A 25,100-nucleotide genomic window follows, 5' to 3' on the forward strand; every position below is an offset into this window, starting at 1 on the left:
AGCTGAAAACACGGCTTTAAAATAATAAATGTTTCTCATGAGTTGTTTAATACGCAGAGCAGAGGTGGGTATAAAGCGTAGCCAAAAGTTTTACTGCAGTGAGAGTACAATTACTAAAGGTACAGTGTGTAACTTTCTAGAGGAGGCATGTCCATGGAAATAGAAAGTTAAGACTATATTTTGGAACATTCTCAATGAAGAAAGAACGTTTTACGGCATAGTGGGAAATATTTTAGCCGAAGGAACAACATCTCCATGGAAAAAAGCTCCAGGCTAAAGAATCATGTTCAATTGTGCATTTTTCAGTAAACAACCAACGTCCGTCCATCCATGAATTTTCTTCCTCTTATCCGGAGCCAGGTCGCAGGGGCAGCAGTCTAAGCAAGGACTCCCAGACTTCCCTCACCCCAGACACATCCTCCAGCTCCTTCGGTGGGACCCCAAGGCGTTCCCAGGACAACCAATGTGAAAAAGCTTATATTTTCATCTAGTTTTTCTCTTAAAAGTTACATACTGTGGCTTTAAATAGTATTTCAACCTAGAAAGACTCAAAAGAAGGTTTTATTGAATGAGTTGACTTTGGCGCTGAGACATTGCGATGAAGGGCGTGCCAGTTAGGTGATGTTTAGGAGATGTATTTAGGAGATGTGTGAGTCTGAGGTGAGTGAAGGGACAGTGAGGTGATGCGGAGACGAGGGGGTGCTGGGGGAACTAAAGCGACCATGGGGGTTTAAATAGGGCAGACTGGGCGCTGGTTTGATGAAGCGGAGGTGTGGTGAGCAGTGGGGAGGAGGAATAGGAGGAGGTGATGAAGACTGAGGAGCAGGTAAACTCTGGAGAAGCAGTGAGTAGATATTTGGTAAGAACACTATCCCAGTACTGCAGCTGATTGGACATCTGATCTGATCTCATATTGAGTGAAGATGTATCAAACTGAGAAAGTCTAAAGTAGTTTTAGTTTTATTTTAGTCATTTATTAAACAGGGACCATGTTTAAACACATCTCATAAGACAAGAGACGCTCTACACCAGATTTAACCAAAGCTACGTTCCATCTGCAGTCCCCAAATGTGTGCAGAGTATTGACAATTCTGATATTATTTCCAAATACAAGAACATATTACATTTGGAAATTTTTATTTGAAGTTAAGATGCAGAAAACTATTGCTCAAATGAAGTTCATATTCTCAACATGTCACTTTTTTGCTTACAGTGGGAAGAGAGTGGGTTAAAGCCGTTGGCAGTAAACACATCTTGAATAATGACTCCACTTTCTGAAGTTATTATGAGAAAATTTGTTCACTTTTGTTTGTTTGTGCTGATAAAAAAGACACTGAACTTTGTGCCGGTTTGTTTCATGTGGATAGGCCCAGTGATTACAGAGATATTAACCAAAAACCAGATCAACACACCTGCAATCTGATAGTTACACATCAAATCCTACCACAGAATTCTCACCTGTCTCCAGCTCAATTTTAAGCTAATTGTGTATTTTTTTTGTAGATTTTTTTTTCTACAGAAAGTAAAAAATATAAAAATAAATAATAATAAAATAATAAATAAAATAAAAAATAATACAAAATAATAAAATATAAAAATATAATTAAAATTAAACATAAAAAAATAAAACAAAATAAAATAAAATAAAATAATGCCTAAGTCTTGTACAGCGCTTTTCCAGATGCTCAAACTCGCTTTACAGTTTAGTACATTATTTATTCACTCCATACTCTGTTGGTGTTAAGCTGCTATTATAGCCACAGTTGCCCTGAGACAGACTGACAAAAGTGAGGCTGCCAATCTGCGCTATCGACCCCTCCAATCACCATCAACACTCACGCACACACCACAGTCACGATAGGCCATGTGGGTGAAGTGCCTTGCCTAAGAACACAACAGTATCCACTAAAGCCACTGGCGCCCCACTGTGGCACCTCGTATTCCCTTCAGTTTCACATCCATGTACTAACCAGGCTCAGGCTTTGACAAGGAGGCTTGGCTACAAATTTATACACTGGTGGCTGTGTAATCCCTCAGTCGTCCAGGTATGATACAGAGTAAAAAAAGGAAAAAATATGTCCAATTGATAGAATATAATTTTTCTTTACTACTACTATATATACTGGTTGCTTTTTATTTGGTCATATTGTCAATACAAATAAAAGTGTGTTTTATTTCAGGTTCTCTCGCGACAAACCCAATTTCACTTGTTTTTACTAAGTCACCTTTTACTTGATGTAACTGTAAATGGAAAAGTCACATCGCCGAGTGAGCCTTGCGTGCTCTTATTCGGTATTTCACAGCATGACAGACAATCTTCCACAACCAGGATCCCCACAAATTATGATAAGCACAGAAATAAGTAATCAAATGGCCCCGCAAGGAGGTGATTAGCCTCCACAGCACAGCAGCGGCAGCCGCAGCCCAACGCAGACAGCTGTGGTATAAATCACGTAGAGAGCCCCAGGTTGTCCACACTCAGATAAGGCACGCGCTGTCCCGAACGCCAGCACCGAGAGGGGAAGATGAATGCACCTGTCTCCAAAGCTAAATATCCTGCGTTTCCCCCGGTAACGCTCCACAAAGCCAGAGCCCCTCCTCTCGCCAAAACCTGCAAGAGGAGAAATGTGGGCAAAGAAGGTACGTTTGCAAAAGATGGGGATGGCCAGTCGATTTAACAGCTTCTATAGTTACATTTTTTATAAAGCTTATTCATTTTTTTTTTTTATATACATTTATTTTACAAACAAAACAATGGAATAAAAACACTGAGATCATGTAGAGCGAGTTAATGCGAATATTTTAAGACCAAACGATCTTGACAGCAGCAGTTACGTAGAGAGAGATGCAACAGTTTACCACATGCTGTTTCCATGGAGGTGTTATGGTTTCATTGAAAGTTCCACAGTATGGCATTAAACGTGTCCATGAATGTAACATCAGGACATGATACAGGTCAAATCTGTGGAGAGTCAATGTCGCTTACAGTAAGAGCGAAAGATAATTTTGGACAATAACATATCCATGGAGACTAGCATTTTGGGAATCCACCTACCAGAAATGTTACACAGTGCAGCTTTAAGACACTGAATGGCAGCCCAATCCAAAGCGTATATACTGTCAAGTAATATAGAGAGTCTATAAAGGGTCTGTTCGGGTACTCCCTCTCCATTTATCAATCTTGGAACAGTCACAAAAAGTACACTGCTGTTGATTCATGGTTTTATTTCCAAAAGAGATAAATAAATCAAAACTATCCCATTCCCCCGGCACACGGATAGCCCCCGCCTGCCCCCCTTTGACACGGTGAGGTCGGACGCTCAGACAAAAGGTGCTTTTACTGCAGTCTTTCAGGGCGACCGCCGACATACAATGAGGACATTCTCTGAGCGCTAAAACAACCAGTCATGTGCCGGGCGGGAAGGGGGGGCTCTCTGATGGTGCACCCCGGGGTGGAGGGGAACGGGGAGTGTCAGTTTCACTCTGCCCACTGGGAGAACCAAGCCAGAGGATGTTTCAAACTTGAAAAGATTAAAATAAAGCTACAAAACAAGATAAAACATGAATTGGTTGGGTTCCCGTGACAACATTCTGCAATCTGTATAGTTTAACATTGAGCTGGAGGACAGGTTTATGGTTAGGTTTATCTGTGTAATCTTAGTCGTCCAGGTCTGATCCATAGTAAAAGCCAAAAATAAAAAATAAAAAAATGTCAAAAAAGTTGGTCCAGTTGATAGATTTTACTTTTGCCTTTTACTATTGTTAGGTTTAGCATTAATATCGCTTTAATTACCAGGCCTGTCCACATAAAACAAAAACTGGCACAAAGTACATCCGATTTGGGGACAGACTTGTTACTACTACTATTTTGAGGACTTGAAAGGATAAAATGCACTATGTCTTGGGACTCGACTTGGACTTGAGCCCTGTGATTTGAGATGACTTTTCTTCAAAACATACATCAAAATTGTAAGATAAATGTGCCGAGAAAACACTCTTCTCTGCTTAATTTTAAAGAAGCACACTGGAACATGCCCCTCCAGCTTCTTTATTTATGTACAAGACATTTTTAAGAAGAATGAAGAATGGACTAGCACAAAAATCATATAAGTTGCAAAAATACCAGCTGTATTTGGCAGTTCAGTTGAAAGACTTGAAATGACTTGAAGTTGAAAGCACTTCTTGGACTTGGACTCGACTTGGACGTGTGGGTCATTGACCTGGGACTCGACTTGCCTATCTTTGACATGGGACTTTACTCGGACTTGAGGCAAAAGACTTGAGACTTACTTGAGACTTGCAAAACAATGAACTGGTCACACTTCTGGTGTAAATACACACACAAAAAAAAGATTATTTCATAAATGCTTCAGAAACTGTCAGTAGAAATGACTGTCAGTAGAAACAACTGCTTCCTAACATATTTCGATAAGGTTCAGTCTTTACGGATTTGATGATTTTTATTAGTGACTAGACCCATTATCTTTGTCTATTACAACAAAACACTGCACTTTAACCAGGAACACTGTATTTCTGATTTTGTGTCATTTATCTGTTGCTGTTGATTTTAGCTTGTTGTATTTGCCTCTCAACCACATCACCTTTTAGTAGTCAGGTGCAAAAATACAGATTTTTGTTTTGATCTGATACCAGGCAATCCTATGGCAAGTACTACAACATCAATTAGATTTCTTTTTATTATTAAAATGCATTGCAAGTCCTCTATTATAAAGACCTCTACCTTGGCAACTTGAAGTGACCTCAAATGTAGTGTAATGTGCAGACAAAAAAATAAACAGTACATTTCAAAATAATTCAAACTAAAATGAGATTAACAGCATTCTTTGGAAACATGGAAATCAATACTGCTTTTGATACCTGCCCACAGAGAGAGCCACGTCTGCCCCAAGAGGATATTCCCGAACAGTAGGAAAGACCAAAATAAAGCAAACAAAAGCTACGGAAGTCCCCGGAGAAGAGTGTATATGTCCACCAGGGAGGCTAGAGTGTCAGTTTGTATTCAACCTTGCGCTTGGCATGGAGGACTGTGTAGTAAATAGCCCAGCCTGTGCACCAAAGGCGTCTGACCTGGCAACCGCTTCTGTGTAGGGAGGGATCTGAGGACCGCTTTGGGCTGGTTTGTGAGAGAAGAAAAAACCTTGCTGTGTGACAGGTCTGAAAGAGTCTAAACAGCACTGGGGATTCGGCAGTTTGACTTTTTATGCAGTTCTTCTAGAAGCTGAATCGGGGTATACTATTGAATTAATAATTATCCTATGCTGAGCTGTATGTCTTAGAGGTTTGGTCAATGCACGTATGCTAGTTACTTCGTCGATATCAGTGTTTTGAGACTGATATCTGGGTCTGACAAAAATGATGAAGTTCTCTCCCCCATAGACTGTATATATTAAGTTCAGTTGGAACCAAATGAAGCGAATCAAGGCTAGCAGTCATAGCGGCTAATCTGCAACCAGGAATCATATTTGGACGTCTGGGTGCGCAACCAAAGAGACATTCAGGAGGGAGGCTGTTGAAGATGCTCTTTTACCGCTGGTTTAGCAGAGCCTTAGCGATGAGACACAATAGCTGTCAATCAACCCTGTTTCTAACGCTTAGCGGAAACCGACCTCGAGGGAAAAAAGCCCTTATTCTGGCCTTCTGGTTCATCTTAACATTTTAAGGATAATGAGCCAGCAGTTACAGAAAGTGAGACAAATATTTTTCATTAGAAAATCAATTGGAACCAGACTTGGATGGAACTAAGTGGAGCCCATGCTCATTTTCGATTTGGACGCGGCAGCTAATGATCTAGCTATGTCCATCTATACATACAATCTCTTCCTTCTGCACTCTTCCTATTTAATTCAACATTTTTAGGAATTTTCACCATTCCTAGGGCATAATATTTATACGTATATGTGTATTACTGCAGTATTTCAATGGCAACGGCCCTAATTTCTCCTCATTCTGAACCCCATGGCTAGAAAGCAAAATGTGCAGCAGTCACATAAGAACGCTAACCATATAATACCAAAACCTGGAATACCTTTGGCCCAGTGGCGCAGATAGTGAGATAGTGATGCATTGTACTCCGTCCCATGAAAGGGGAACTCTATCTGCGTCAGGACTAGTGCCAGACTGGTGATAGTTAAACATGATACAGATCTGGCAGGGGCTGTTCTGGTGAAGTCAGCTGTCAGTGAGGAATGTGGGCCCTTGTAATGAAGGCTCAGCTCCGCTCGGATGCTCCAGCGCTAACACCATTTAAGCCCCGCCAGATCCGTGTCGCAGACACATTTTAACTATAGGCTTCAATGGGTCGTTATGTAAAAGACAGCCGCGTTTCTGACCGAATGTGGGTTTTCCCTGACAACATGATACTAGGACATTCCCAAGAAGTAACGTTTATCCTCATCTTCAAATGGGACAAATGGGACAAATCACATGGTAACACTGGTGGAGCAGTGTAACACTCTCGTCTCACAGCAAGAAGGCCCCCGGTTCAATTCCTGGACGTGACATGGTCATTCTATGTGAAGTTTGCATGTTCTGCTCATGTCTGCGGAGCTATTCTCTGGTTTATGTTATTTCTATATCAGGTTGGCCCATAGTGGCAGCTGGGAAAATCTCATTGACTCTGGACTAACCCTGCTTCTGATCATTATCTGATTTCTGGAGTTATCAGATTATTGAAATGTCACAGCAACAGTAACATCTAATTTGAGCAGCGGTGGAAGAAGTACTCAATTATGGTACTGAAGTAAAAGTACAGATATTGGAGCAAGAAAACACAAGTATCACATGAAAAAAATTGACTTGTGAGTTTTGTTGGGGAAAAAACTTGCAAACATACAGCACTTCAGAGTCACACTGCGATCCAACATTCATGTAAATTTGTCTGAACACATTCTGTACTGTACAGGAGACACGGCACGAAGGAGATTGATGGACAATGGTCTACAGTCCCTCAGCCAATCAGGACGCAGAACACAATGCGCTTTTATATACTGTAAAAAACCATACAAAATTGCACGCACAAAAAAATCCACAAAACAACGAGGCAGTGAAAGGTGAATCATGATATAGCGAGGGACAACTGTACTTTGTTATGTTCCACCACTGAATTTGAGTTATCTGATTTCTTACTGATCAGTGACAACTATGCAGGTTTTGAAAAGGAAACAAACACGGCAAAAATTAAACAGAAAAAAGTTATTGTTTTGCACTTTGTTTTAAATATACAGTAACTCTAAAAATCCATTGATGAACTGACGCATGTGTCTTTAATGATCAGATGTCTGGCTATGTAATTACTGGTTTATCAGATAATTTCAGGGTTTTTTTTTTTTTTCCCGTCATATAAATTTACCAACTGATGACAGCAGCTCAGTTGGTAGAGCGTTTGCCCATTGACCCGAAGGTTGGTGGTTTGAATCCCACTCTCTACATAAATATTATTGGTTGGGCGGGCAGATCCACTGACCTACAGGTTGGCGGTGCTATTCCAGTTCCCACAGATGAATGCTGTTGTTGCGTCCTCGGGCAAGACACTTAACCCACCTCACCCCCAGTGTCTGAGCACACTGGTGTATGAATGTGTGAGTAGTTCCTTGATGTAAAGCGCTTTTCGAGTGACTTGAAGGTGGAAAAGCTCTGTATAAAAATGAGACCGTTTACCGTGTTTACCTGCCAGGATCCCACAGTCTAAGAGCCAAAGTATCTATTCATTGCACCTCATTCATTTATCCATCTTGAAATAAAACCAAATAACACTATTACATAAGCGTTTTACTGAATACAGCTGATTGCGATGGAAAAATATGGCTTGGAATTTCCTGATTTTTACCGTGTCACCGTGGCCTCCATCTGTCCCATTTGGAGTCATTTGTATGTGATCTGAATGGGCTTTGATTAGCTTATGGTGGGCTTCTGGGGGCTTTATACTAGCTCTATGAAGCGAGCTCGCCTCCTGATTGAAACCTATTGTGAGCAGTTGATTCCCTGGATTACAGTGGGATTTGTCACTGTTCCCACCTGTTTAATTACAACGGTTTAGACTGGAGCAGAGGATGCAATGGAAAGGCCAAAAGAACAGTATTAACTCAATCACTCGCATGGGAGTCGGAAAACTATAAAGCCACTGCCACTTTATTCGTTTGTTTGATAGAAGTAGTAAAGTAGCGTATATATTTTTATCGTCAGTAGTATTAGCATTCTCAGGGAATATCACATTTGTTTTTTAATGACCACATAAAGAAGGATGCGATTTAACAGCCTATTTCCTGTCCTAAAATTGTACTCGAGTAGTGTTAAATTGTCTTCTATTATAGGTCATAACCAGCGGTGGAAGGTAACAAAGTACAAGTAGTAAAGCGCTGTACTTAAGTAGAATTTTTAGATATCTGTACTCACTGCATTTGAGAGCAGTATCTGTACTTTCTATTCCAGTACATGAACAGGACTGAAAAGTAAAAAGTACTTTTCATATGATTTGAGGGGTTATTTTGACCATGTTTGTGGCAACATCCTGACTAAAGTAACAAAAAAAAAAAAAAAAAAAAAAAGTAAACAAAATTCATGAGAAAAATTAATAACCTGATTCATATTGCTGCTGTTAACCAAAATCTATTTTGTTTTTTAATCGATATTACGACATTGAACACTTTAACAAATGAACAACACTTGTGTGAAATACTTATTACTCTTGAAGTACAATTGTAAACTTGTACTTAAATACTTTTACTTTAGTAGATTTTTCATGTGATATTTTTACTCATGTAACTTTTTACCTCTGTATCTGTACTTTTACTTAAGTAACAACATCGAGTACTTCATCCACCTCTGATCATAACCAATTTGTAATAGACTATAGCTATAGAAGTAAAGCTGGTGCGTTGTTTAGATGCTTCTGGTTGTTGTTATTGCTGCATTACCGTGATGACAAAACTCTGCTATGGCCCCTAAAAGTTGTGAGAACTCATTGCAGTAAATAATTAGGATGCTAGTAATGTGTTATGAAAGTGAGAAATAGGGCCTATGTTTGGAGCTCTGCAAACTGTTCTGTTCTTTAAGACTGTTGGAGTGCGATGAACACCACTAAATGTGTTTGGCACTATACTGTTAGGTGCAAGGTTATGCTTTGTTATAATATAATAGCGGGCAGAGCCTCCAGTCACCCTTGCGTGTCAGAGCGGCCGGGTATCGCCGCTACCAGCTGACAGGTGATGAATTTAATTAAAACCCATCACTGTACACTCTATGAAAAAGTAGGTTGGCCGTCGCTATCTGTCCGAAGAACAACACTGTATAAAATGGACTTTTGAGGGATTACTTCATAGACTGTCTGAATATATTGTTTTTTGAACTTTGATGTGAGAACTTTTGGTACAAGATCACATGATTATATAAGTCTAAGGACTGGATACTTTGGTGCCAGTAATACACTTTAATAATCTTTATACTCACACTTGCTCTTGTATTTAATGTTTAAAATGGGCCTATGTACTTATTTGTTCTGTTGTTTTTTTGTTTGTGTTTTCTGTATCTGATCATGAAAGTTAAAGATATCTCCTGTTCTGTGTGTCTTGTTAACTTGGTGAGCACTCGGTAGTAATTCTGCAAAGATGTGAACACAAGCTGAGGGCACGGGTGAGGCTTACAGTGCACCTAGAGACTGACTTGCTGCAGAACACCCAACAAAAACCTAAAAATCAGATAAAATTCATCACTGCCCAACTCTGACCTCATCGTACCTTTATAAAGCCTCGTCTAATAACCTTATTTTGGCCTGAGTAACCTCTATATCCCACTGCTCTTAATTCCCTCATAATAATCATCCTGTTTTCATGTGTTTTATTCAGATGGACCCGGTGCAGAAAGCGGTGATCAACCACACGTTTGGCGTTCCTCAACCTCTTAAGAAGAAGCAAATTATCTCCTGCAACATTTGCCACCTGCGTTTCAACTCAACGGTAAGAAAAACCCTTTAAGTCTGAGGAGAGGAGCAGAGCGAGTTTCCAGGACGTGCAATTTAACATGAAAGAAATCTCAAGTGAGGAGTGAGTGTAGCGTCTCCCGTCTTTGTTTAGCGGACACTGTTTGTTTGAAAATGCCTGTCTGTCAGTTACACAGCTTTTATCATGATTTTAAGTGTTACCCTGTGTGTGCGCATGTGCGCGCGTGTGTATGTGTGAGTGTGTGTGTTTGTGCATGTGTGTGCCACTGCTGGCCCTTCATAGAAGTGATGAGTGTAACCCACTTTGCATTTCAGTAAAGTTACATCAGAATAATAAACAAGTTAAATATATATACACTATGTTACTGTATATGATTTGTTTTAGTATTAAAGCTACCATCTGTAAGTTAAATTAGATTTTTTTACCAGTAGATGGCAGATGTGAAACTTTTTTCTCCCTCCCCTCTCCTGGCGTTTGTTCAGGCTCACCTGTGCTCTCTGGTCTTCTATCAGGCCAAAGCTGATGGTACAGGGGCGGGTCACCCAATCTAATTACAGATGGTAGCTTTAAGGTATAATAGACGCAAAGTTATTACACCTAGAAGTACCGTATCGTGATAAATGACTTTCCAAATATCTTTGAACGATTATTCATAATACACCTAGTTGAGAGTTTTATAACTAGATCAGGCCTAAGCTTGGTTTTAAAGGATCATATTGTAGTATTTTCTGATCTATGTTATAACGTTGTTTCCTCCTCACAAACAGACCTGGAGTTGAGTTTTGTTTCATTCTCATGTTTAACTGTTTTTCTGTAACCTTCCACCTTGTCCTGTGGTAATACAGGAAGTGCTCCACTGTGTTTTTAAACTCCATACACCTTCACTAGAATCATTTGGATAATTTCAACCCTGGAATTGCCAATCTCTACTAAACAAAAGTTAAAAGGTTGATGCTAACTTGAAAACTATCACTACATGACATCACAAGGTGGAACAGAGCATTTGGGCTTTGGAGATGTAGATAGACTATAATAAAGGGTTACTCAAATGTGTGAGAATGAAACAAAACACAACACTAGGTATGATTTTGCAGAGTTAACAACATTATAATGTGGCACAAAGCTCACAAGAGTCAATTTTGTGTAATATAGAACCTTTAAACACGATTATGCTGTGGTTTATGTACAGTATATATTGGTAAATAAGCCTTGGATGTTTCTCTTTTTTTAATCCTAATTACATTCTTCGTCAATCAGCGGTAATTTTAGTTTTCAATGCAATTCTAGGTGAAGTAATTAGGCCTGTAGTTCGTGTTAAAGACACTGTCCTTGATTTTTACCATCTTAAAAACATGAAAAACAAAACTAGGTCATTTCAAACTGTTTGCAGTGATCCAAAACTGTTCCTCACTGTCCTATCGAATATCGTAATTATTCCCCCTGACGTGTTTATGGCTTTTCACTACTATCACAGATCACTTCTAACAACAACTAGCATGCTGACAGCGCACCAGCATAACTTCCTGGTTCGTGGATTATAAAAATGCATTATATTTAGATGCAGGCAGTATGTGGTCTCATTTCAACCCTATAGAGCTGCTTTTATAATATACCTGCACTCAGGCAATTTTTTTTAATTTTTTTATTAGCCTACCGTACATAAAAACAGAATTGGTACAACCCCTTTAATTGCCATTGTGTTATTATCACATGCAAAAAGTTAGCAACTGCATGCATTTTTGCTTTTTTTTTTCAATTCATTTATTTCTTTTTTATCAGTGTTTGTGGAAGAATGTGTTTTGTTTTGCTTCGGGGAGATAGCCGTGTGTTGTTTCGGTCTGAAGGATTAGACCACAGGGAGGGCCGCCGTTTATCTCCCGGAGCAGAAACAATCAAACCAACACAGCCAGACAAGCTTCTCTGCTCCTCATTCAATTTCCACTGACGATACAGGCCCACTGCAGTCGCCATATGCAAATCACTGCCAACTATTGTTTATCAGAGTGAGGGGGATAGTCCTTTAGTCGGGCAAAGGTATTTTAGTTCTGGTTTCGATTAGTTTAGACCTGGGCGAAGCTTTCTTTTAGTAACGATCTGATTTTTCTTTTTTTTTTTTTTTTTCAGAGCTTAGACCGCAATTTTTGATTTTGTCCCATGAAAACTATATAGATTGGTCCTCATTTACAAAACTTCCATATAGCGAAATCACTGGATGTATTTGGTGTACGACAAAAACAAGCCGCTCTCTGGGATTTATCAAAAAATCTAATCGTATGGACAAAACTGGAGGTGAAGCTGAGCTAATAAAAAAAATAAAATAAATTATAAATTATTAAATAACAAATATAGTTTATGTTTAGGATTCAGTTTTTTTTCCTGCATATTTCAACATACTTTTTTTTTTTTTTTTTGTGTACTTATTTATGTTTTCCTCCTCAGCTAAACGCAGCATTTTTCTGTGTCCCGCATCTTTATACCATAAATCCCGTGGGTAAAGCTATCATGAATTGAAACATGAATATTTTGGGGCGTTTCAGTCAAAAGACGTTGGTTTTCCTCAGCCGTATTTATCACCAGGTTCGGAGCTCAGTGCACAAGTTCATAAATACAACTGTCGCACGCACAAATATACACACAAATATAGAAATATACACTCTTTTCACTGCTGTGTTAGTAAATGAGGTCTTTAAGGGTGTGTTGTACTTGTCTGGTCCTAGTTTGAGCCTATTCCAGGTTTTGTTCCAGGTCTAATCCCAGTTTTGTCCCAGTTTTAATGTGGTGTTTATGGAAAAAAGGTCACTTCAACGTTCTGCTTCTTCTGAAACTTCACGCTTCTCTGTGATTGGTTGGATCCACCTGTCACTCACACACAGCTAAACAGAAAAGTGCAGAATCACGATGAGACCATTTCTAACTTTGAGTGTCTGGGAATGTGCTTTAATGCATTTGTCTTAAAAAAGAATAATAAACTACTGTTTTTTTATTTTCATGCAAAGTTGAAGAAAGGCACCCAAACAAACCCATCCATCCTTCCATTTTCTTCCACTTCCCAAACAAACATACAGTATAATAGCTCTGAAAGCCTTAAGAAATTCTCGGTTTGGGAATTATAAAACACACTTCCACTCACGTACAATTTTCTGGTTAGAGCCTTCAAAGAAACAGACACAGGGGACAGGGAGCTCAGGGAAAACTTAACTGAGCACGTCTAGCTTAAAGACTAAAGTATACAGTAGGTTTGTCTGGGTTTGCGTCTCTGAGTGAGCGTTGACACTTTCCAAGCACGACCCTGAATTCCCAAGAGTCTGCTGCTAACATCATAAGCTAGTTTTCCCTTTGCATAATGTAGACGTTCCCATGGGAGCTGGGAATACAGGCTGTGGTTTTCAATTATTTAAGTGTTTACCAGGGTCACACGAGGGCTTGGACATGTTTTGTATGGATACTGTGACATGAACTGTGAAGCTTATTTAGGTAGTTGTAGTTAAGCCACTACAGTTACTACTAGTAGTAATAATAATAATTATACATAACACTTGTATAGTACTTTTCATGACACTCAAAGGCACTTCACGCAATTCAAGACACACTCAAGATGCAGTTATGTGAAGGCAGCTTTTTAAAGGAAGTAAAATGTTTTTCACAGGAGTAGTTTTAGTAGTAGAAGTAGTAATTGTAGAAGTAATAATATTAGTAATACTTTTTTCTCTCTTTTCAAACATGCATGTGTCTGTACTTTTATGTTATTGTGAATTATATGTGCAAGTTTGAAATACATATTAACTAACTAAGTAGTAGTAGTTGTAGTTGTAGTCGTAGTTGTAGTCATAGTTGTAGTAGCAGTAGTAGTAGTAGTTGTAGCATTAGTACTGGTAGCAGTAGTCGTAGGAGTTGCAGTAGTAGAAGCAGTAGTGGTAGTAGTCGTAGAAGTGGTAGTAGTACCAGTAGCAGTAGTAACAGTAGTGTAGTAGTAGTAGTAGCAGTAGTAATAGTAGTGTAGTAGCAGCAGCAGCAGTAGTAGTAGTAGTAGTAGTCAGTAGTAGCAGTAGTAATAGTAGTGTAGTAGCAGCAGCAGTAGTAGTAGTAGTAGTAGTAGTAGTAGTAGTAGTAGTCAGCAGTAGTATCAGCAGTAGTAGTAGTAGTAGTAGTAGTAGTCAGTAGTAGCAGTAGTAATAGTAGTGTAGTAGTAGTAGTAGCAGTAGTAGTAGTATAAATCTTTACATAATTTGTTTTAGACACACATTAGTCGTAATAAATAAACTAGTTTACTTGTGCCTGGTCTAGAGAAGTCCCAAAGAGGAGATAACATTCTGAAGGATTCCTGATAAATATAATGTACATGAAACATCCCATATAATTCCTAAGTAAGTTAATGTTGTTTTTTTGACTATGTGTCTAATGTTGTCATCTATTTGAATTGTATTTTGCTGATAATATCTTGCCTACCTCTGTATAAGGTTTGTGTAACGACATTGGCAGCTGCACTTTCACCACTCTGGTCCGGCAGATTAACTGTGTAACAATGTAAACTGGCCCCGGATCAATCATTGGAGATCAGTAATCCCTTTAGAGACTGTTGGTGTGTCTCGCTGCTGTCTCCTGATGGGAAAACTAAAGCTCGTTTCACACCTTTCCCATTGGCTGCACAAGGAGAGGTTTTCAGGAGCGGGGGCCGGATTTGTCACATTGAGCTAATCTCTGCATCCTCGTCACAGTGCATCAGTCTCACCAAACGCAGTCTTGTTTTTGGGACTGTTTAAAAGACTCCTCCGAATCGCACCATTAGTTTCAGCTAAGCAAACGTGTAGAAGATTTTTGTAACACTGCGCTTGGTTTGCAGCATCTTAAAGGGTCCATGCCATAGACTGTATATATATATATGGACATAGCTAACCTGCTAGCCACTGTGTTCCAACTAGGAAGTGAGCATGAGCACGATTCCAGCTCCAATTCACTTTACATTAGAAAACTGCAAAACACAACTGCAAGAAGATTGTCCAGACATGAGGAAAATTACTCTATGTGGCTTTGACAAAAAAGGGTTAAACACTGCTAAGTTTCACGCCTAGAGAGGCTGTAGTTCTATAAAGCAGTGATACAATATGAAATCGTTCATAATCATAATATCTTCATTGTTGAGGGATTGTCAAGTGTGCCTTGAAAAAAAATTCTAATCAGAGTTAATAGCAAAAGAAAAAAATCTATTCTGTTAATTGGACAAAACCATTTAATTGCTCATCCAAATGGCTTCTTCAGTTCTGGTCAGTTTACTGGTGGACACTGCCTTATATCTGTCTGATGGGAGGAGCTAACTACACTGAAACTAACACTATACATCTATTTGTATACAGTTTGTTCGATAGGTCTATTGAAGTGTGAACTGTGCTTGAGTCATATTTAGCATAATCGTTCAGGCTCCTAATGGGTGCTCTCTCACCTTTTAGCATACTCGCTGTCACTATGGTTTGATTTAGGTCTGGGGATGGAGTTAGAAACAGGAGATAAATTATGTCTAAGGCCCCCATTCCTGTTCAAATAGCCTCTTTAACTCCCCTCTTAATCAATTTATTTTGTTTGGCTAAGCTTTGTACCTCACTGTCTTGAAAGGAATGGTCAGTTTGTGATGGAGATAAACAGCAGATTGGTGTCCTGAGCTGCTCTTGTGATGGTGTTGGTACAATCTCTTATGGAACGGCTGTTCTGTTTCTCCAGTGTAACGCTCACTGGAGTCTTCACTACACTGAATGGAGTAGCCCACAGCTTTCTGTTAATTTAAAAATGTAAAAAACTTTTGCAAAATCCCAAGAGGTGGTGACAGAGGCATTATAAACCTCTTTTTTCTTAATTAGACTCATTGGTATTCATTTTAGTGGCTTTTCAACAACAAAAACATGTTCAAAAAATGGATTAAATATACACAATCATAGCGTACCTCTCATATTATTGTTCAGTTGCTTTAGTTTAAATGTGTAGGTCATCAAAAATCCACACACTCCTTTATATTTGTTTCTGTGTTAAATGCCATGAGTCTTTTCAAAGTCTAGTCCTGCTCCTGTCTGCAGTTGTTTGCCCGAGGAGTATTTGCATGATTATTGTGCAGAGGTATAAACTGGCTAAAAGTGCTGAGAGACACGTCCGGCTCCTCCTGCAACAAACATGAGCCCGAAAATGTGATGTTTTTTTTTTCTTTCAGTTTTTTCTGTGGTTTGAAATATTCATGGAAATTGTTGGAAATGTCAGGAATTTATGAGTTCTGTGTGCAGCTGGTAAATAACAATATGATATCTGTGGTCAAAATGCAGCCAAAGTGGGACACAGATGTACTTTGTGTGCCATTTTTAGCACGAATAAATGGAGTAAGGTTTTATAAAGAAGGGTATTATGTATAGATAAGACACTGGATATTTTAATGTTATTGGCCTGTAGTAGTATTTAAGTATTTATAGTATTTCAGCATGTAAAAAGAGTGCTAAGCTGCGAATATAAACTGAAGACCTTGTGTAATTTGTGGGCGTGTTGAGCGTGATTTACCATTGAGAAGTGTGTGTATTATTCCTGTTGTAAAACTAATATTTAAATGAGACCATCCAGAGAGTGCAAAAGTTTCCGTGCCTTTGCTCCTTGTAGAATTCATGTTTGGCCTTCCTTCCCAACAAATTCATACAAGGTTTGGATAAAAGAGAGTCGTGAAAACTTTGAACAGCAAGTTTACCAGCAGTATCCATTTTGCTTTGCACTTAAACGCGGGAGGACGGATCGCGGAAATACTTCACAGAAACACATGGACCTGTGGCATTGGAGAGGTGCAGGGACAAGGACACACGCCAGGCCTCATAACTCTTGACTGGACTGGACCCCGCAGTCTCCGCTTTAGGACATAGGACAGACGTGTGAAAGTCCAGTTTGATAGACAGCTGCTATGAAACGCTCTGGATCAGTGAAGACTTGTGGGAGTCAGGGCCAAAGGGTTGAAAACAACATTATTATCTCATCTGTCCCTGTGGGTAATTTTAAAACATTTAAAATCAGTATCAAATGTCCTATAGGTGCGCAAAGTCCAGCAGCAAAAAGAGCGAAAAGTTTCCACCTGTCTCTCCATCGTACTGTATTATCACGCAGTTTTAGCTCCGGTGGCTGTAATAAATCTGACTGCACTTGCTAAACAACTTCACTTGCATTTCCTCCACCTCAAATTTTGTGCTTGTTGGCAAAAACACCCCGTTTTGCTTATTCATTCACTCATAGGAGCAAAACTGTACCACGTCTTCTTTAGCGTCTCTGTGAGTGCGTAGTGTTTTTGCTTCATTTTTAGCATGATTAGCTGTTTAGCACGTGAGCAAATGCTTCACAAATGAGGCCCAGTATGTAACTTTTCTAGTAGAGGGTTTGCCTGCTCGTCATAGAGATATTATTGCTTTGCTTGGGATGTTCCACAGTATAAAATTAACACAGTATTAGCATCCATGGAGCCTGACAGGTGAGTCCAACAAGTTACTGGTCAGATCAGTGGAGAGTCGCCCCTGCTCACAGTCAGAATCCTCGTTTTTGAAGTTTTTTTGGGTCATAAAAATGCCAATTGAATAAACTTTAGGTAGCACCAGCTCTGATGTTTACATGGGGTATAACTTGGAGATAGTGGCTGGTACGAGATATAAAAAAACAGGCAGAAAACCTTCACTTTTATACAATTTTTATTACAACTTTTGATTTGACCTCTATAATTGCATTAGCACATCAAAAATATACCTGATACCCCTTGTATACCCTTCATCCTGTGTAATTCACTTAATTCCTCCATGTTTTTAAAGTCCTTATGCGTTCAATTGACTAATCCTCATTTCAATTTGCAAATTACCTTACACAGCTTAACAACTCCAGCACTAGCAGCCAATGTGAAAATTGCTCCACTCAGCCTTGCGCTAACAATCCCGCCTCTACTGATGTTTTTAGAATTTCATTAGAGCATAATTTTTTTTCCTTTTACACATAATTTTATTGTGATCTACATGCACTACAAAAGCTGCGTTAAGTTCAGTATAAAGTAGATGTTTAACGCGCTGAATAATGCATAACATGGGACCTTAAATAACCTCTTTTCCTTTGTTGGATGGTTAGCTCACAGAAAAGAGAGCTGTTCTGATACGCTAACATCACACTCCTCTAATCCCCCTGTCCGCCTTTCCATGTGCACAGAGCAATTAAAACATAACACAATATGCATTAAAACGTTCATATTTCATTTATCTGTGTTCTTTTCCTACGTATCTTCTGGGTCGGGGTGAAGTTACTGCTCTATAATTACAACTGATGTGAAATGAACTGTTCAGCAATTATCCATTAACAGGTACTCACTTATAATTCCTATAATTGGTCTTGTCTCCGGTTCTGCTCCTGCCGCTCGGACTGTAGTCGTTTTTCCGTTCACCGCGTGCCTTTGCCGAAAGCTAATCCCGAGCGGTTTCTTCAGTTTTTAATCTACAATCTGAGTATTGATTTCTCCGGCTATGTATCCACGTTTGCTTTGACAACTGGGTCTTTGTTCAGAGATTGAGAGAAACCAGGGGAATGGTAAAGATGTGGGAGAAATTTGAGCGTGTTTATTGTTTCACAGAGGCATATGAGAAAGTGCTTTTTGTATCATGGTACTGGGTTGTATATTATTATGTATTGTGTGTGTTTTGTGTATAAATGTGATAGGATTTGTGATGGCCTTTTGTCACAGTGGATATAAGTGTAGAATGAGTAGATAAAGGCCCTTTTTATTGTTTTCCATGAATTTGAGCAAAACTGAGCAAAAATGTCTTGCCCCAGTATAGATATATCATATAACCAGCTCTTATAGCAGGCTCTTATAGATCCACGCTGTATTTACCTTATCCCGCCCAGTCCACTTTTGCCTCTAAATCCTACAAAACCGCACATGTTTACCGCACTTTTGGTTAAGTAGGAATCTCATTCTATGGAGAAGTTTTGTTGCTAAAATCTGTATATAAAGTAGTGTTGAATTGTAAAAAACCAAGAAGTGTGACCAAAAAGTCGACACTGCACTGACTCTCTGGGAGGCTTTAAAACAGCTCTGTAATCCCTATAGAACCTATTTGCTGTTACGATCCACAGACCCATGCAAATTAATGCAACACGAATGACGAGGGCGGCGCCCACGGCAACTTCTGGAATAAGATGGATAAAGAAGTGGACTAAGTGAGTGTGATGTTACCCATAGCGTTCAGCTCCAGCCAAACAAAGCTCATCAAGGCAGCAGTAAAGGGGCCAATTTGGAGTCGAGTTCCATATTTGGAATTTCGACTGCGAGTATCATAGCAATCAAAGAGCCAATTTGGAGCATGGTTGTTGAAGGCAACACCCCTTCCCACCCGCATCGCTGGTTTAGCAGAGAGTGGGCATTTAGCAAGGCTGTCATTCAAACCTGTTGCTAACGCCAGCGGGAATGACCTCAAGGAAAGAAGGTGCCTCATTGGTCTATTATTAATGTTCATATCTTGAGTTACAGACACAATAACCAAATAAAACCACCAGGATCATGTAGAGCGGATTAATATGACCATTTTAAGACCAAAATGATGAGCCTGACAGCAGCAGTTACAGAGAGAGGGGCCAGTTTTTCAGTATGAAGTAAATTGGAGCCAGAGTCAATGGAGCTGGAAACCCATGCTCACATCCTATTTCCTTCCTATCACTGGTTGGCAATGTCCATTCATATACAGTCTATGGGTCACCATAAGTCCGTTGTGTACTATACTACTTATAACACCTTTCACTTCACTAATTATAAAGTGTTTTATTTGTTTGATAATCAGGAAGTGCCTTGTTAGCATGCTAGTTGTTGTTAGCTTTGCCGTGGCAGTAAAACTCCACTCTGGTGTCTGAGAGTTGTGAAAAGTGCTTATAAACTCATCGTGGTAAATAAATACTATGCTTAGAATGCATAAGGTGAGTGAGGGATAACTTTGGATGTCTGTAAACTGTTTAAAATGAATTAGTTCAGTTTTTTTTACAATTTTAAGAAAAAGTGAAAATCAGATTAAGATTCTGTCTTCTGTTGTTGCTCACACAAATGCAATCGTGTGTGACCCTGGTCTAACACTGTGCCTTTGCCGTTACCAGGTGGGAACAGATGGAGGAGCATTTTAAAAATCACGGTATAATATTACCACTTTACTGTATGGCAAATGAGCTTGGATCTATATAAAGATACACTGTGTAATATTTCTTGTGGAGGGTCTGCCATCTGCTCTTCTCCATGGAGATGTTATTGCTTTACGTTAAATGTTCCACTGGATGGTATTAGACTTATCTGTCTTCATGGAGACAAGCCAGAGATGCCACCAGGCCAGGTATTTTTTAGCAAGCAATCATGTTTAATTGAATAACTGTGAGACTGATGTTTAAAGCTATACTGCAGAACATTCCAGGTAAAGCAAAAACATCTCCATGATACAAGCAGGTGACCGACCTTCAACCAGAAAAGTTACATACTGTACCTTTATGTCAGTTCAAGATGTGGCGGCTGGTGATGTAAACACAAGGGGGGGCTATTGTTTTATTATATTAAACTATATTTATTATTACTGTTTACCTCAAATTCTGCAATATATGGAGACTACTTTATTTTCAGAACAGGCAATAGTTATTAGGCTCGAGCCCGGGACTATGTCCCGATGAGGGACTCATTAAAACCGCATCCGGAGCATGGAAAATGGCAAAAATCAAGTAGTAAACACGCCCCGACATGACAGTGAGTGGTATCAAAAATTAGAACTCGACGAGCTCTAATTGTCACAAAAGACCCTGAAAAAAAATAACGAAAGATGACTCGGTAGCGCCCCCTCAAACTTTGATTTTCATCAGGCCAATGGGAGCCCGACTCGGAAAAAAGTCAATGTAAAAATCCGAAACTCACATCAAAAAATAGTACATGTCAGGACATGACAAAAATGATATTATGGCCCCGCCCTAAAATGTACAGGAAGTCGGCCATATTGGATCAAACCCGGGAATGACAAAAGTGCACACCCTCACATTCAGGACATTTTCTCACACAGTTTTCATCACAAACACGTCAAATTTGGTCAAATCTCACTAAACCCATGTGTGATTATAGATTAACAATTACATTTTGATTATGACTTTGGGTGTGGTCAGGGTGAATTTTCAACAAAATTGCAATTTTTGGAAAATTTCAATAAAATATTTCTCTTTCACACATTTTTTGTTGGGAAAACGCTAATACAGCGTTTATGCACATTTGTGAGCTGAACGCAATGGTATGCAAATCAAGGCACTCTCTCACAAAATGGCTCTCTAGCGCCCTCTTCAAATTTCATTTTCAAAAATTCATAGAAGGCAAACGATTTGTCGTAGACTTGTGAAAAAATTCACAGGGCCCTTATTTGTGATGGGGCATAATGTGAGAAAGTCGCATGACTGTAGCTGTTATGGTTTAGGAGAAAAATAATGGGTGGAAAATGCATTTCCATTATTATTATTATTTTGGTCGCGACTTTGAAGCCATTTTTGACCCCCTGAACGTTAACGAAAAGTTAATTTTATTGGACCCAAAATTCAGGGTTGGTGAAAAATTAATTATTTTGATGTTCAAAAAAATTAATGTTTCAAAATGACTTAATAGCGCCACCTCAAAAATAAAAATACATTATGGCAATGAGAGACCTTTTTCATCGTAGACAAATGAAATTTGGTACAAACATAGAACATGTGACATATGACCCCACCCTAAACCCTACAGGAAGTTGGCCATTGTGGGCGGAACCCCATCTTTTCAAAATTTTACCTCTCACATTTGAATTTTTTGCGCATTGGATTTTCATTCAAGAAACTTACAAATTGTTCAAGATGAACTAGACCCATTTAGGAATATAGGATACTCTCCTGGATTTTTTTAAGTTATAAAATGTGGGTGTGGCCATCCTACAAAGAAAAAAGATGTTTTTTGAAGTTTTAAATGGCCCGTAACTCAAACATGCAGTGTTTACTTTGACATAAGCATTTGAAATTCGGCATGGACATCTGGATTGACAAACTGAACAAAAAAGCCAAAGAGAACATACCTCTAGCTGCAACCATGTTACCATGGTAATATAATAATAGACTAAATAGATGTGCTACACTAATTCAACTATGGCCTAAAATTCAAGATTGGCAAAAAATGTTATATTTTCATGAGCAAAAAATGTGTTTCAAAATGACTCAATAGTGCCACCTAAAAAATCAAAATATATTATGATATATATTATGAAATTTGGTACAAACATAGCACATGTCAAGACAAGTAAAAAATTATATTATGACTTCACCCTAAACCCTACAGGATGTCGGCCATTGTGGGCAGAACCCAATTTTTTCAAAATTGTAACTCTCACATTTGAATTTTTTACACATTTTTTAATTCAAGAAACTTGCAAATTGGACAAAATGAACTGTGCCCATGTGCGATTAGAGGTTCTTCCGACAGCTCCTCTGGGATGTAAACAGTCTGTCCTGTGACCAAACATCCATCAACGACCACAACTCCTGAAAAACAAACTTCTATGAGCACATCTAAAGTTTGAAGTAACAGTACTGGAGTATACAGTTTTGGTTACCCTTCCTACTGTGAGGAAGTCTATAAGCACACATGTATAGTACTCAGTTACATTTTACTTTTTGAACAACTGTACTTTTACTCCTACTTAAGTAATATTAGTTTGAAGTAACAGTCAACAAGTGACAAAAGCTTTATGTTGACAATATGAAATGATCTGAACATTTCTATTTCTTGCACCGCTCTTCAGTAGTAGTTTCCCCAAATACTTCATATAAATACTCTTTGCTACTTGACAAATTTCTTGGGTTATTCTTAATCTTATTAGTACAATTTGTGGCCAACTCTACCCAATTTGCACGTACATCAAGGGAGCAACATTTCACTCTCACAGTTAGCTAATAACTACTAGCGTTAAACAGAATATATTTAATATATTGTACATAAATTAAATGTCTAAATGTAGGTAAAGTATAGTAAAAAAGTAAAGTCATCTGACCTGGGACATGCTGAAAGCTGAAGTGGTTGAACTTGAAGTCTGTTGAGTTTAGGATGAAGAATGAAAATTCGAGGCTTAAAAAATTCAAAGGTGAGAGGTAAAATGTTGGAAAAATGGGGTTCCGCCCACAATGGCCGACTTCCTGTAGGGTTTAGGGTGGGGTCATAATATAATTTTTTTCTTGTCTTGACATGTTCTATGTTTGTACCAAATTTCATTTGTCTACGATGAAAAAGGTCTCTCATTGCCGCAATGTATTTCAAATTTTGAGGTGGCGCTATTGAGTCATTTTGTACATGAATTTTTTTGAACATTAAAATACAAAATTTTTCACCAATCTTGAATTTTGGGTCCAATAAAATTGACTTTTCGTTAATGTTCAGGGGGTCAAAAGTGGATTCAAAGTCGCGACCAAAATAAGAATAATAATGGAAACACATTTTTCACCTATTATTTTTCTCCTAAACCATAACAGCTACAGTCATGTGACTTTCTCACATTGTGCCCCATCACAAATAAGGCCCCTGTGAATTTTTTCACACGTCCACGACAAATCGATTGTCTTCTACGAATTTTTGAAAATGAAATTTGAAGAGGGCGCTAGAGAGCCATTTTGTGAGAGAGTGCCTTGATTTGCATATCATTGCGTTCAGCTCACAAATGTGCATAAACGCTGTATTAGCGTTTTCCCAACAAAAAATGTGTGAACGAGAAATATTTTTTTTAAATATTCATAAATTTGCGATTTTCTTGAAAATTCACCCTGACCACACCCAAAGTCATAATCAAAATGTAATTGATAATCTTTACTCACACATGGGTTTAGTGGGATTTGGCCAAATTTGACGTGTTTCTGATGAAAACTGTGCGAGAAAATGTCCTGAATGTGAGGGTGCGCACTTTTGTCGTTCCCGGGTTTGATCCAATATGGCCGACTTCCTGTACATTTTAGGGCGGGGCCATAATATCATTTTTGTCATGTCCCGACATGTACTATTTTTTGATGTGAGTTTCGGATTTTTACGTCGACTTTTTTCCGAGTCGGGCTCCCATTGGCCCCATGAAAATCAAAGTTTGAGGTGGCGCTACCGAGTCGTCTTTCGTTATTTTTTCTCGGGGTCTTTTGTGACAATTAGAGCTCGTCAAGTTCTAATTTTTGACACCACTCACTGCCATGTCGGGGCGTGTTTACTACTTGATTTTTGCCATTTTCCGGGTTTCGGACGCGGTTTTAATGAGTCCCTCGCCGGGACGGAGTCCCAGGCTCGGGCCTAATAATGGCTCACACTTGTAATGCGCTTTACAGGCTTGTCAAAGCCTCTCAAAGCGCTACACTATTGTCATTATTCATTCATTTCCACACTTGGTGATGGTAAGCTACTATTGTAGCCACAGCTGCCCTGGGGCAAACTGAACACAAAAGCCAAAGGGAACATACCTCTATCTGCAACCATGTTTCCGTGGTAACATAATAATGTAATATGTGTCATTGAAATACATGCGGTTCAGAGTACTGGACTTTGTTGTAGACTAAATAGATGCGCGACACTAACTCAACTATGGCCTAAAATTCAAGATTGGTGACAAATTTTGTATTTTCGTGTGAAACAAAATTAATGTTGCAAAATGACTCACTAGCGCCACATGGGACATACCTTTGAATATACTTTTGTTTTGACTCATAAGAAGTGACTGAATGAGTGCGTTTTGGACCTATAGAACCGGACCAAAGACGAGACATGCGTGTTTTGGGTTTGTTTACTTTGGGGTTAATACTCGTCAAACGTAGCATCGTATTTGAACAAGATACAAACTTAGCATTTGTTTTGTAGAAAAATAGTACTTTCTAACAATCTATATCACGTATTTGATGATTTACTCCCTGAAGTTCTCGTCTGGAGTTTTGAAGGTTTTGTAACTGAAAGAATGGGAGTCCCTGCGGCGTTAGCGTCATGCTGTTGTCCAAACGCATCTGTGTTTGTGTAATATTTATTTTCTCTGTCAAGTTTCATGTTTCAGTTCGTCCTACAGCCAGAGCAAACTGTCCTGGTGTTTTTAATGAGCAGATGAATCAGATATGCTA

At 38.9% G+C, this 25,100-nt stretch overlaps 1 protein-coding gene across 3 annotated transcripts in view; it reads left to right on the top strand.

Moving 5' to 3' along the window:
* znf385c (zinc finger protein 385C) overlaps positions 1 to 25,100 on the top strand; it is a 242,703-nt gene that overhangs the window by 186,025 nt on the left and 31,578 nt on the right. For all 3 annotated transcript variants that reach the window (XM_055223916.1, XM_055223914.1, XM_055223913.1), the window contains exon 3: positions 9,861 to 9,971. In XM_055223916.1, coding sequence (XP_055079891.1) covers positions 9,861 to 9,971 — 111 coding nt within the window. The remainder of the gene's footprint in view (positions 1 to 9,860; positions 9,972 to 25,100) is intronic.

This window comes from Periophthalmus magnuspinnatus, chromosome 8, assembly GCF_009829125.3.
Source record: "Periophthalmus magnuspinnatus isolate fPerMag1 chromosome 8, fPerMag1.2.pri, whole genome shotgun sequence".
Lineage (NCBI taxonomy): Eukaryota > Metazoa > Chordata > Actinopteri > Gobiiformes > Gobiidae > Periophthalmus > Periophthalmus magnuspinnatus.